Below are 11,842 nucleotides of genomic sequence, written 5' to 3' on the forward strand. Positions count from 1 at the left end.
ACTGAAGTAAACGGTGCAAGGATGGTCAGGGGGCCGGGGGTCCGAGGAGGGTAACGCTAAGATTGGGGAGCTGTCAGAGGAGCTGTTGATCAGCAGCTTCAGAAACCACAGAGCGATGGTGGAGAACGAATACCGAGAAAAGGCATTTGCGATACGAAAATTACCATGAAGTTCAAGGAAACAGGTTTAATGGAGCGCAGGGCAACCCATGGAGCCTGGGAGTTGAGAAAGAGCACACAGCGAGGCGGCGAGAAGCTGCCCCATGGGAGATGTGGGGAGAAAGTGGCGGCCAGCGAGGGCAGAGACAGTAACTTGGTGCCTCTCAGCTCTCGCGGAATTTGTAGTTTGTTTTTCAGCTGAACGGGGAGCAGAGGGAGGGAGGCCCGCCAGAGTTTTTAGGGTTTTTTCCTAAGACCCTGAGACACATGTGCTTCCTGCCGTTTGCTTACCTTTATCCTTCTTAATCACCACCGCCAGGGGGACATCTGAGTCAGAGAGAAAGGCTGGAAGTCAGACAGTTTTGCGCTGTGTCCTCAGTTCCTAGTTTAAAAAATAAACAAGCAAAGGTGGTGCAGGCACGACAGGTCATCACCCTTTTGCTTAGGAGGAGAGCCCAGGACTCAGTGGGGAGACTTACCCCTCACGGCAGTGCTTCAGCTTCCAAGGGTGAGGTGTTCCCAGGTCACTTAGGTGACTAGAGCATTGCTCTGAGTGGTGGGGAAGGCGCTTCAGTGTGCATGTCTGCCACCCGCAGCGAGTTCCTCACAGCTGTCTGTGCGTTTCAGTCCATCTGCTCTTGCAGAGTCCGTTGTGCTTACTGGTTGGGAGGAAGCTTTGAGTACCCGGAGGCGCCACCCAGAGCCAGTAGGGGGCCATCTCCCTCCTGGGTGTGAGCAGAATTGTGCCGAAAGGCGAAGTGCAAGTGTTAGCCCAGAGAATTTGTTCAAATCCTTGTGGCGTGGCAATAGAGACTGTTCGCAGACACTGAAGGTCCCAAGACGGTCACTTTTCAGGGGAATAAAACTCTCACGCTTGTGCCACTTAAATATCGTCAGTTAGAAAATATGAGCAAGCATTTATATGTGTGGTTTTAATTTTTAGTATAAAAATGTCATTGTGCCAGTTGTTTGCTTACTAGACCCAAATAGCCTATGTCATCATCATAATTATCATCGCCACATTAGTAATGTCTCATAATTATTACAATTATAATATTTATGGAGCTCAGTCACACTCCTCTCATTGGATTTCATACCCAAAGACAGCTCATGGATAAAACTGCCTCAAAGCGTCCTTTTAAAAGTCTCCGGCTTCTCCTGCTGTGTTGAAGGGCTTGCCTTTGGGGGAGGCAGTTTGAGGGGATTGCACATTTTATCTCTAATTTTTCTATAACTGTCATGCTTTACTTTTCAAGTAAACTCTTTAAGAAAAAGTCTCCATGCTTTTGTAAACCAGAATCATTGGTAACAGAGTTGCTCGTGAGTGGATCGTGACAGAGTGCGTGAGTAGTCGCATCTTCATGTGGCTGGAGACACATGACGGGTCAGGAAATTTACAGGCTCTGTGGCTTTGCAGGTCGGGTCTACGCCGTGTTGTCGAAGAGGGAAGGTCGGGTACTTCAGGAGGAGATGAAGGAGGGGACGGACGTGTTCACCATCAAGGCGGTGCTGCCGGTGGCTGAGAGCTTCGGCTTTGCGGATGAGATCAGGAAGAGGACGAGCGGCCTGGCCAGCCCGCAGCTGGTGTTCAGCCACTGGGAGGTAAGAGCCCACGGCCTGTCCTCCGTTCTCGCTGCGGGTGTGCTTCTAGCGGTGACGCCGGGGGAGCAGGCCGCCTTACGTGCCATCAGCATTCTGCATCTGCGCCCGCCAGGCAGAGGCTTCTCGTCCAGGTTGCGTGATCCTGAGACCGGATGTGATTTGTAACACACACGTGTGCCTTCCTTCTCTGTGTTAAGACACAATGTGTCATCCTTTTTTCCACTCTAAGGGTATATTTTAGATTTTTAAAAGAAAACCACACATTTCGAAAGTGAAACTTTAAGGAACTTTTCTATTGGGGGAAAAATATTTCCAGTATTTAGAAGGGGACGGTTATGTTTTGCATATTCTCCGGTCCCCGCTATGGAGACGCCAGGTTTCCACGGCCTTCAGGTGTGGGGTGAAGCGGCTCATGGAAGCCCTTTGTTGTCGGTGTCGGCAAAGGTGGTGAGAAGGCAGCCTCGTCAGTAATCAGAAACGAAGACTGAAAGATCTGCGTGGCTGGGAGAGAAGAAAAGAAGTGAACACGTTTTTTAACTGAGAGGGGAAAGTAACAACAAGAGGGGCCGCCCTCCTGAACAGCATTCATGACGGGGTAGACGCTGGCCCTCCAGAGAGAGGAGAGGCCGCGAGGGACGTGGAGGGCACGTGCGAGAGGCAGTTTGCGATGCTTCCAGTCGAAACCTGTCATCAGGGACGGTCGGTGTGAGTAGAAAGGTCGTTTTAGGATCACAGCTTCTGCCATCTGCGCTTACAGGGACTCTAATGACTTCCCCTCGTCCGCTTTTGCCATGGAGGTTTGCGGTTTAGCGGGAGGAGCGCTGACTTTGGGGTTGGAGGGTCCTGGTGTGGAATTCTAACTCTGCACCTGCTGTGGACAAACTGGGACTTCGCTGAGTTTGCTGCACTGTGAGACGGCGTGGGGAGTGTCCAGCCTGGCGCCCAGCACTGGTGGCCCCAGAGTGAAGCTGGTTCCCTTGTGTCATTCTCGGAGTCTCCGCCACGCTCGCTTGGCCTGCCCTCGGCATGTGGCACTGCACTGGGCTTCACGCCGGTGGTCCAGGGTTTTCCCCTAAACCCGTGGTTAAGGTTCAGTGCTAAGCTGTTGTTATTTCTCTCACTTCCTTTAGCCAGATGAGTCCCTTTCTCTAGAATACTCCAAATGAATAGTTTAAATTTAGACAATAAGGGAGAATGGGAATAATTGAGGAGAACTTTCTTTTTAAAATGAATTTTATAGTCAAGTGAATCGGCAAAGTAAAGAAAGGTGACATTTCAGGAAAATTGACTTGGGGCAGGGCAAATTTAATTTTTTTTTTTTTTTAAAGATTTTATTTTTTCCTTTTTCTCCCCAAAGCCCCCCCTGTACATAGTTGTGTATTCTTCGTTGTGGGTCCTTCTAGTTGTGGCATGTGGGACGCCGCCTCAGCGTGGTCTGATGAGCAGTGCCATGTCCGCGCCCAGGATTCGGCCTAACGAAACACTGGGCCGCCTGTAGCGGAGCACGCGAACTTAACCACTCGGCCATGGGGCCAGCCCCAGGGCAAATTTAATTTTAACGTGCAAGTTCATGTCTGAATTGATACAAGTGAAGTTGCTAGTCCGAAACACTCAGTTGTATCTCCTTCTTCTTAAAAAAAAAGTCACGTTCTTAATGCTTGATCTAGCCAAAGTCAGTGTTCCAATTTAGGCTACCTTTTTTTGTCAGTACAAACTACGATTTAACAGTGATTTACTGTGAAGTTTTTCTTGTGTTTTGTATCTTTGTCTAGAAACCAAATGATGTTTTGATGGTTTTACTGGCTTATATCTGATTGGTATCGTTACTGTATTTCATTATGTGGAAAACAGTAGCTCCAGACATTTAAATTATTCGTTAATCCCCAAGCTCATGGGTAGTAATCTCTCACTTATCCAAACTTCTGGCTTTTTAGTTTTGGGTTTTTGGCACTCAACTGTCACGTAAGAACACAAACCAGTAAGAAATAGAAGGATGGGATTTATAGAGGCAGCTCCTGAATAATAACAACAGTGTCTGTCGTGTAAATACGTTACCGATGTTCCTAATGAGAAACACCACTGGCGTCCTCTGCCCTGGGTTTCAGTGACCGACGTGGTTCCAGGGCAGTGTGGCTAAGTGACATTTAGAACCGCAGGGAGATGTGTTCCACTTCAAAGTGATGACCTGGAGAGGAGAAAGTGATGACCTGGAGAGGAGGACGCGTTCCTCCTCAGTACTGCTGTTCCGTGAAGCTCCTTCAGAGCTTGCAGCTTGTGCTTCTGCACGTCTGAGAGATGGCACGTCGTCCATCTCGGGAAGACGGCCTTGATCAGCGCTGGTGCAAAAACTGGGTTACAGTGTCTGGTCAGAGCAAAGGGGGTGTAGGTGAATGAGCCCTGGGATTCTCTGGGATCCAGATCTGGAGGAGCTGTTAGCAGCTGTTGTGATGGTGTTGTTATTGGAAAACTTATATCTCCTGTTGTTTGTTAAAAATACCTCATCATTTTAAAGTCAGTCTTATTCTTGAAAGTGATTTTATAAAGCACACTTTAGAAAATCTATAAAGTTCTGATCATTTCCTAATTGGCAAATATATTGGTTAGGAAACATGTAAGACTCCTCCATGGAAGGGATCTCAAAATAGAGCAGCTCACGTAAGGCAGAAGGCTCTCGAGGCTGTGGAGGTGGCCCAGGGCTGCTGTGGCTCGCTGTGGTGGGGCCCAGGCTCCTTCTGGTTTGCTGCCTTTGTCAACAGTTGGCTTCTACTGATGGTCCAAAGTGGCCGTTCACCTCCCACCATCACGTCTGTGTTCCAGCCAGTAAGAACGGGGAATGGGAAGAGCAGGGCATAGTCCTTCCCTTTAAGGACATGAACTGGGTGTCGAAGAAGTCACTTCACCTGGTCCTGTTGCCCCACGTCTAAGATGGCCCCACCTCACAAGGAGGCAGGAAGTGTAGCCTTGACTGGATCAGAGGTCGGCAGACTGTGGCCTGTTTCCTGTTTATCTTGATAAATAAAATGTACCGGGATGTGGCCACACCCACTCATTTACATATTTTCTGTGGCCAGTTTCAAGCAGAATTGAGTAGTTGTGACAGAGACCTATGGCCCGCACACTAAAATGTCTACTATCCGGCTCTCTAGACAAGTGTGCTTTGCTCCCCGGGACCCAGGTGGCCTGTGTGCCCGCCTGAAACACCTGTCACCAAAGACAGGGGAGGATGGGTGTTTAGGAACAACTAGGATAAAAACAGCACGTTTTTACCAAATAGGCAGTTTCTGTTAATGTGAAAATTTTCAGTCTCTTTTCTCTCTCAAAATTAAACCAAAAGAAGCGAAAATTAATCCTACATACTTAGTAGTTTTAAAAAGGTTAGTTTCTGGCCTGGTTATAGCTTGTTATTAAAAATGTCTCTTCATAAATAACTTCAGAGAAAAATCTAGTCACGTAAAGTTTGCTGCCGTCCTCCTGTCATCCCTTGGCCACCTGTCGTGGTGCTGTTCCCCAAAGCTTCAGGTTTTTGAAAGTCTTGAAAACTCCTTTATCCTTAAATGTCATTGACCTGACGTTCTTGGCCATCTCGGTTCCCCCATAGTTAGGGTAGAAATAACACGGCTGAGACCTGGCTCTCCCTCCACGGTGCTTTTCTCATTGGTATTCTGCCACATCACGTCATTTACCAAGAGCTTCTGAGAGAAGCTCCTTCAAAAAATAGAGAAAATAAACTTAGAGTCGTTTTCCATGAGGAAACCTTTGAAGTCAGCAATCTCCTAATTTCTCTTTCAATGTTTTACCTTCTATAAAAAGGAAGAAAAGGAGCTGATAAGAGGCACAGAAAGAAAGATATTACCACCCGGTGCTGTTCGGCATGGGTGCCAGTGTAACCTGGAGGTTCACCGGTTACTGTCGAGACCCCCCACCGCGGCTGGGCTGCAGGTCGCATAGGCTGCAGGAGCGCCCAGGAAGGCTGTTCTGGACCTGGTGTTTCTCACCTGCCAGCCGGAGTCATAGTGAAAACTGGGCAAAACATTGAAATGTAGCTCCCACAGCTTTCTCCTTCTAGACATTTTTTTTTTTAACGCCCAGGCCAACAGCCAGCGCTGTGCCTTCCTGAGTTAGAAAGTGCCACCTCTCCAGCTGTGGGGTTGCATACACCCCTCCACGGTGGGCACGTGGATCCTGAGTGAGCCGGCCAGAGAAAAGTGCCTTTTCCTCCAGGCTGCTAGCACGCCCTGCTCCGTGGCCCCCAGGGCCCTTTCTGCAGAGCACAACCTGGATGCCCTTGGGGGTCGCCGCCTCGTTGCCCCACTAAGGAAAGTCAAAATGAGCCTACCCGGGCAGACGTGGCTCCCTCCGCTCTGTTCTGAGACTTGGTTGGGTGTGTTGAGGAAGAGGCTTCAAGACGTCTGCACAGAGGCCAGCATGGGGAGGGGCCGCAACACAGCACCCGTGGCTGAGGCAGAGGAAGCCCACAGGGTGGGGGGCAGGAACGAGTCCCCTGAGGGCTTCGCTGGGCAGACGGAGGTGAGGGCAGAGTCCTGGCGCTCAGGAAGCACACTGAGCAAGCCTCAGTCGTGTGTGCTGAGGCTCAGGCAGAGCTGGACCGTTTTGAAACACCTGGGTCTTATATTTTTGAAACAAGGACCCTGGTCTTAGATTAGCCAGTCTGGGTCTGTCGGCTTGCACCTCCTTTATTTCTCTTTAAAAATCTTGTCACTTTCTGAACAGATTAAAAATTTATTCACCACAACTCAGACCTGCTCAGAACATGGAGCTTCTTAATATTCTATGATGGCTCATCGTCCAGCTGGTTGGGGAGGGCACCAGTAACCAGCTTACAACTCGTGACGTCATGGTCTCTGTCAGGGTGGTCTTTGTGGATGATGGCCCAGGGAAGTGTTCTGTTCTGGCTGTCTCCCTTACCCTCTCTGAGAAGGATGGGCCTTCTGTGACTGCATGGTGGGGAGGGGAGAAGGGCCCTCTGCATCGTCACTGGTCTTTGCCACGTGAAGCACCTTGTCTGGTCCAGTCCTCTCGGACCCTTAGGGCTGGTTTGGTGGCCCAGCCAATTTCAGGAGTCTCTCATGTTGGTCATTTGTCTCCAGCAGAGAATCCCGACCCACGACTGCCTGCATCCTGCCCCTGCGTCTGCGGCCCCTCTGCACCCCCAGTGCACTCACCAGTGTGTGCGGACTTCTGGGCCAGCAGCACCTCTTACTGCTCAGGCGCCTTGTCAGCCTTTCTCGGAGGTGTGCAGTCTCCCCATCTGCTTGTGCAGGGGCTCAAATGTGCAGGACAGGGAGGAAACGCCCATCTTCTTAAGAAGCTCAGCCTTCTGTAGTCAAGGCAGGTGTGCAGGGGTCCACGTCAACACGTGCTTTCCAAGTACAGGCTGAGGGCGCCACCCGCATGGAAAGACAGTCGTTTGTATCTCCCTGAAGCAGAGCCACAGCGGAGGGTCATGGTGGGAGGAGAGGAGACTTAGGAGCCTGGCGCGGTGTCCACAGGGTCCTTGCCTCACGGGGCAGGCTGCACCACCTGCCCGCTGGGCTTCCTCAGCAAGTTTGCTGCCAGCCCTGGGCTTGGGCTGCAGGTGAGATGGTGGCGTGTGGACGCTCAGGACGATCCTTGTGTTGGGGCAGCCTCGGTCAGCCTGCTTTATCGTAGAGGACAGAGACTCAGCGAGCTTATGTCACTTGCTCAAGGCCGCAGAACCAGTTAGTGACCGGGCCAGATGCTCAGTGGAATCCAGACAGGAAGCGCCCATGTGTATGTCCCTGGCGTGGTGGGCCAGGTGTCCTTCCTGCTCAGAGAGACATGGACCTCAGGAGGCGTCCTTAGTTGATGATCTTTGCTCCCTTGTCCTGCTCCCTTCTGACTCCCCCTGCTATCTGCTGGCTCATGTCTAAGTGCCATTTCTTGTATTCTCCTCTGGAAATGAGCCTTTTGCTGCTGGCCCCTTGGGGACTTTGCTAGTCACTCTGTAACCTATACCCTGATGGCACTTGGTTCCTCATCTGCAGCATCGTCCTCCTTCGCTCTGAGGGCACCTGTGTGTGGTTGTGGCATGGGGGGAGGGGCGGGCAGGGTCCCCAGAGGCAACAGGACACCGAGGGGTCCAAGTGCTGGCGCAGAATGCACACAGCTCTTGGTGGAGCCGCTGCTCCCGTTGCTCCAGCCTGACGGTTTCCTCACGGCCCTGGGGACACGGCCCAGCTTCTGGGCCTCCCTTTCCCTTACATCCAAGTGTGCTTGCCCGTGGCGCTGTCCTGATCCCTGACCAGCAGCGTGGGGAGGGCGGTGATGTGCTTGCTGCCCTCCAAGTGCGCTGCCTGAGTCGGCGGTCTTGCTGAACCCTTGCGCAGTCCATGCGGTTGGGCTTCTGTGCCACGTCCCTGCGGGTGGGGCGGAGGCGCTGGCTGGTGTGAGCTGGCTTGCCCAGACCACGCGGTGGGGTGTGCGGGAATCCACGGGGCACCCACCCGCCTGGCTAGTCCAGAGCTGCCCTGGCCTGGACTCATGGACCTTGCTCCTCTCATTCCTTTGGCTCCTCCTTGTTTTGTGGCGTGAGGAACAGGCACACCCCCTCCCCCCTCCCCCCCACCACCGCCAGCAGAGCCGAGTGGGCTGCTCCTGGGCAGCTCCTGCGCTTGGCCTCTTACAGAGACTGAGAATTTCACTTCTTCCTTCTTCGGGATCATCATCTCTTTGCTAAGGGTGTTCCATTGTTGAGGGGCTGTGCCAGCAGCCCCTGCTCAGAGGCCTTCTCTATTCTTGGCAATGGTTGAACTGGGTGAGGAATTGTTGGTTCTCCCTGAGGCCCCTGGCACCGAAAGCACCAAGCTGTGTTCCGGCGTTTGTTGCTGCTGCTTCAAAGCCTGTCACCGTCCCATGCAGGTTTTCTGGGGGCAGCCGGCTTGTCTGTCGTCTCTGCCTGCCTCGGCGCAGGGACGGGGCTGCTGCTTTGTTTCCAGCCTCTGTTCGGGGCCAGCGCCATCCTGGCCTGCACCTCCCATCCTGGAGCCTCAGCTCAGGCCATCCAGGTGTGTGGCACAGCGTGGTGGTTCTGCCATTTTCCTCAGGGCCCCGCAAGAGGGTCACTCTGAAGACTCGTTCCTCCTGCCCTCTGGCCTCTGACTCTGAGACGTGTCCTGCACCTGTCTTATGGCTCTTAACTTTCCTTTCATATTTTTTTTTATCTCTATCTCTTTATTATATTCTGGAAAGTTACCCCATCTGTTTTAAAAAATAATTTATTGAGGTGAAATTCACATAATATAAAATGTACTGTTTTAAAGTGAACAATTTTGTTGCATTTAGTATATTCACAATATTATGCATCCACCACTTCTGTCTAGTTCCAAAACGTTGCCATCACCCCAGAGTAAAAGTGTATTAGTGTCCTCCAGAGAAACAACCAGCGGAACGTACAGAAAGAAACTTGTGGGAAATGACTCACGAGGCTGTGGAGGCTGCCAAGTCCCAAGGTGGACGCTGGCAAGCTGGGGGCCCAGGGGAGGCCGTGCCGTGGCTTCCAGTCCGAGGGCAGGAGGGGACCAGCTTCCCTAGGTGCCATCAGGTGGGCGAAGCTCCCTTGCTCGGCCCTGCTCTTCTGTTCAGATGTCCAGGTGAGGACGGCACGGCTTCTCCTTCGTGGTCTGTGACTCACTGGCAGATACATGTCTTCCCGCTCCAGAGAAGAGCCGGGTGGTCCTGGTGCCCACCTGCCCGGAGTGTGTGTTGGGCCCATCTGAAGTGGCGTTGAGATCCCGGCCTCCCAGCTCACGTCTGTCGTGGCTCCTGTGGATGCAGACGGGGCCTGTGCCCTGTTTACTGCTGTGGGCTCCTCTCTCTCCAAAAACCGTTCCCTTCCCAGTCCACAGAAATTCCTTTTCTTGTGTTGAAAAGTGACTATTTTAAAATATATTTTTCTTTCATTTCTGTATTTTAAATGGAAAGTGTTGGGATTTGAGGCCACTCAATAAATACCAGGCCTTTCTGCCCAATTAAGAAATAAGAAACAACAACAGCAAGAGTAAGCATATAGAGGTCAGACTCTCACCTCTGTCACTAACAAAGCTGAATCTTGAAGCATGTGGTCCTGGTCCACAGGCATCACTGGGTTCCGAGCACCCCCTCCAGAGCCCGGGGCAGGGCAGGCCGGGCTCCTGCTGCAGGTCAGCTCTGGAAACAGCTGGAGGAACAGGGCTGGTTGTGTTTCCTGTGGGCAGCTTGCTTCCTGTGGGAGGGGAAAAGAAGAGGCCGGGCTCCCCACATTGGCTTCTCCTCTCAGTTGCCAGGCAGACTCATGGGGAGCGAGGGGCGAGGGCACAGAGGCAGGACTGTCAGGCTCAGGAGCTCTGTCTACACGAGGGGCCCGTCAGGCGGAGGGGACCACCTAGAGCAGAGGCACAGCCCTCCATCCTGTTCTGGAGGGCAGCCCCTTGTGCGTGGGCCCGAGGAAAGTCCGTGTCAAGGTCCTGCCTCCTGAGACATCGCGACTTGGCTGCAGAGGACCTGAGCCCCTTCCTCAGCTGCTTCCCTGCCCCTCAAGGAGGAGCCTCAGAGAGAAATGTCCTCCAGGGCATCCCCTGGGCTCGGCCTCCTCACCATCAGAGTAGTAAGTAGGCGTAGGCCAGAGAAAAGAGGAGAGGCTGCTTATATCTGCCTCTGGCTGGAGAAGTCTGGTCCTCCAGGTCCAGCTCCCCAAGATACCCATTGACGTCCAGAGCAAAAGCTCAGTCACCAACATGTGCTTACATGTGGACAAAGGCAAGATGAATGAAAAGACGCCAACCCCCACATCTGTCCCAGCGGGAGAGAGATGTCCTTTATTCAAAATTAATGGTTTCCTTTATTCCTTCGTGTTTTGCAGTGACTCTGAGCAAAGAATAATATGTGAGTTTTGTTGACTCGACTTCCCTTTGTTCACCCCTCCCACGAGTCTTCTGTTTATACCAAACTTGACTGTTCGTTGCTTAACTTTTTTTCTTTAAGACTGTGTGAATTGAGGTTTGAAATGAAAGGATATTTGCCTAATCTAGCACATTCTGTCCCTTTTTTTGACAAGGTCATTCCCAGCGACCCCTTCTGGGTGCCGACCACTGAGGAGGAATACTTGCACTTTGGGGAGAAGGCTGACTCGGAGAACCAGGCCCGGAAGTACATGAATTCTGTGCGGAAGCGGAAGGGGCTTCATGTGGAAGAAAAGATTGTGGAGCACGCAGAAAAGCAGAGGACCCTCGGCAGAAACAAGTAGCTGTCACCCCTGGAGGGTCCTTCTCTTTCCAATAAATTAAAAAATGTCGCCCAGGTTTGACACTGGGACGATTTCTTTACACTGCGTTATCTCTGCGTTCACTTTCAGTAAAGTTGGTCCACGTAAATATTGTAAGGAGGGTATTAGAAAACACATTTCCAGAGTGTTTTTAGTTGATGCTGGTTCAAGGCAAGAAGTCATTATAAACGCTGCAGTGCGACACACTGCTCCCCTGTGTGTAACCCCCGGTGGTCAGATGTGGGCCGTGGTGCCGGCGGCCTGTTCAGTGCTGGGGGCTCCATGTGCAGACCCGACATGGGGCTGCGGCCCCTGCACTGAGTGGCCGCGCCTGTGCCTGTCACCACAGTATCACGCTGGGATTACAGCCTCCACTTGCACATGTTTCGTGTTGAATCAGTGAATGACAGCGGTTAAAGCCGTGTTGGAGAGACCATGTGCTTGAGACCCGCTGCCTTTTCATTAGTAAAACCAAGCTGCTCTTATAGCTCATTCGTCTAGTGGTTTATTTGTTCAGCAAAACAATGAATGTTCGGTTGTTGGCCTTTAAACTTTGTGTTTTTACACTCGTAAATTGCATCACTCACATTTAGATAAATGTTAAAATGATGATCTAAACCTTTTTCTTTTTTTAAAAAAAAAAGGTAAATTTGTAGTTTTCTTGGCTGCTTCCTCTTAGCCTTACTGAAGGGATAGTAACTAATGTGCTTGAGATTACTGCCCTTACTGTGAAGATTTTTCTGAAGCTGCCTCATTGGCCTCATTTGGGGAGATCCCCACGTAAGGAACAAATGCAATTCAG

General features: G+C 51.5%; 1 protein-coding gene and 1 long non-coding RNA gene across 4 annotated transcripts in view; one reads left to right on the plus strand and one right to left on the minus strand.

The window, feature by feature from the left end:
• The window catches only part of EFL1 (elongation factor like GTPase 1), a 115,221-nt gene extending 104,120 nt beyond the window's left edge, over window positions 1-11,101 (plus strand). For all 3 annotated transcript variants that reach the window (XM_070617080.1, XM_070617089.1, XM_070617099.1), the window contains 2 exons: window positions 1,576-1,760; window positions 10,834-11,101. In XM_070617080.1, the coding sequence (XP_070473181.1) occupies window positions 1,576-1,760; window positions 10,834-11,022 (374 nt within the window). In that variant the 3' untranslated portion in view covers window positions 11,023-11,101. The remainder of the gene's footprint in view (window positions 1-1,575; window positions 1,761-10,833) is intronic.
• LOC139082977 (uncharacterized) lies at window positions 450-9,965 on the minus strand. The gene is made up of 3 exons (XR_011539399.1): window positions 9,826-9,965; window positions 638-2,261; window positions 450-540 (listed from the first exon to the last, which is right to left on the minus strand). It is a non-coding gene; the product is annotated as an uncharacterized lncRNA (long non-coding RNA).
• Window positions 11,102-11,842: the final 741 nt, after the last annotated feature.

This window comes from Equus przewalskii, chromosome 1 (assembly GCF_037783145.1).
Source record: "Equus przewalskii isolate Varuska chromosome 1, EquPr2, whole genome shotgun sequence".
Lineage (NCBI taxonomy): Eukaryota > Metazoa > Chordata > Mammalia > Perissodactyla > Equidae > Equus > Equus przewalskii.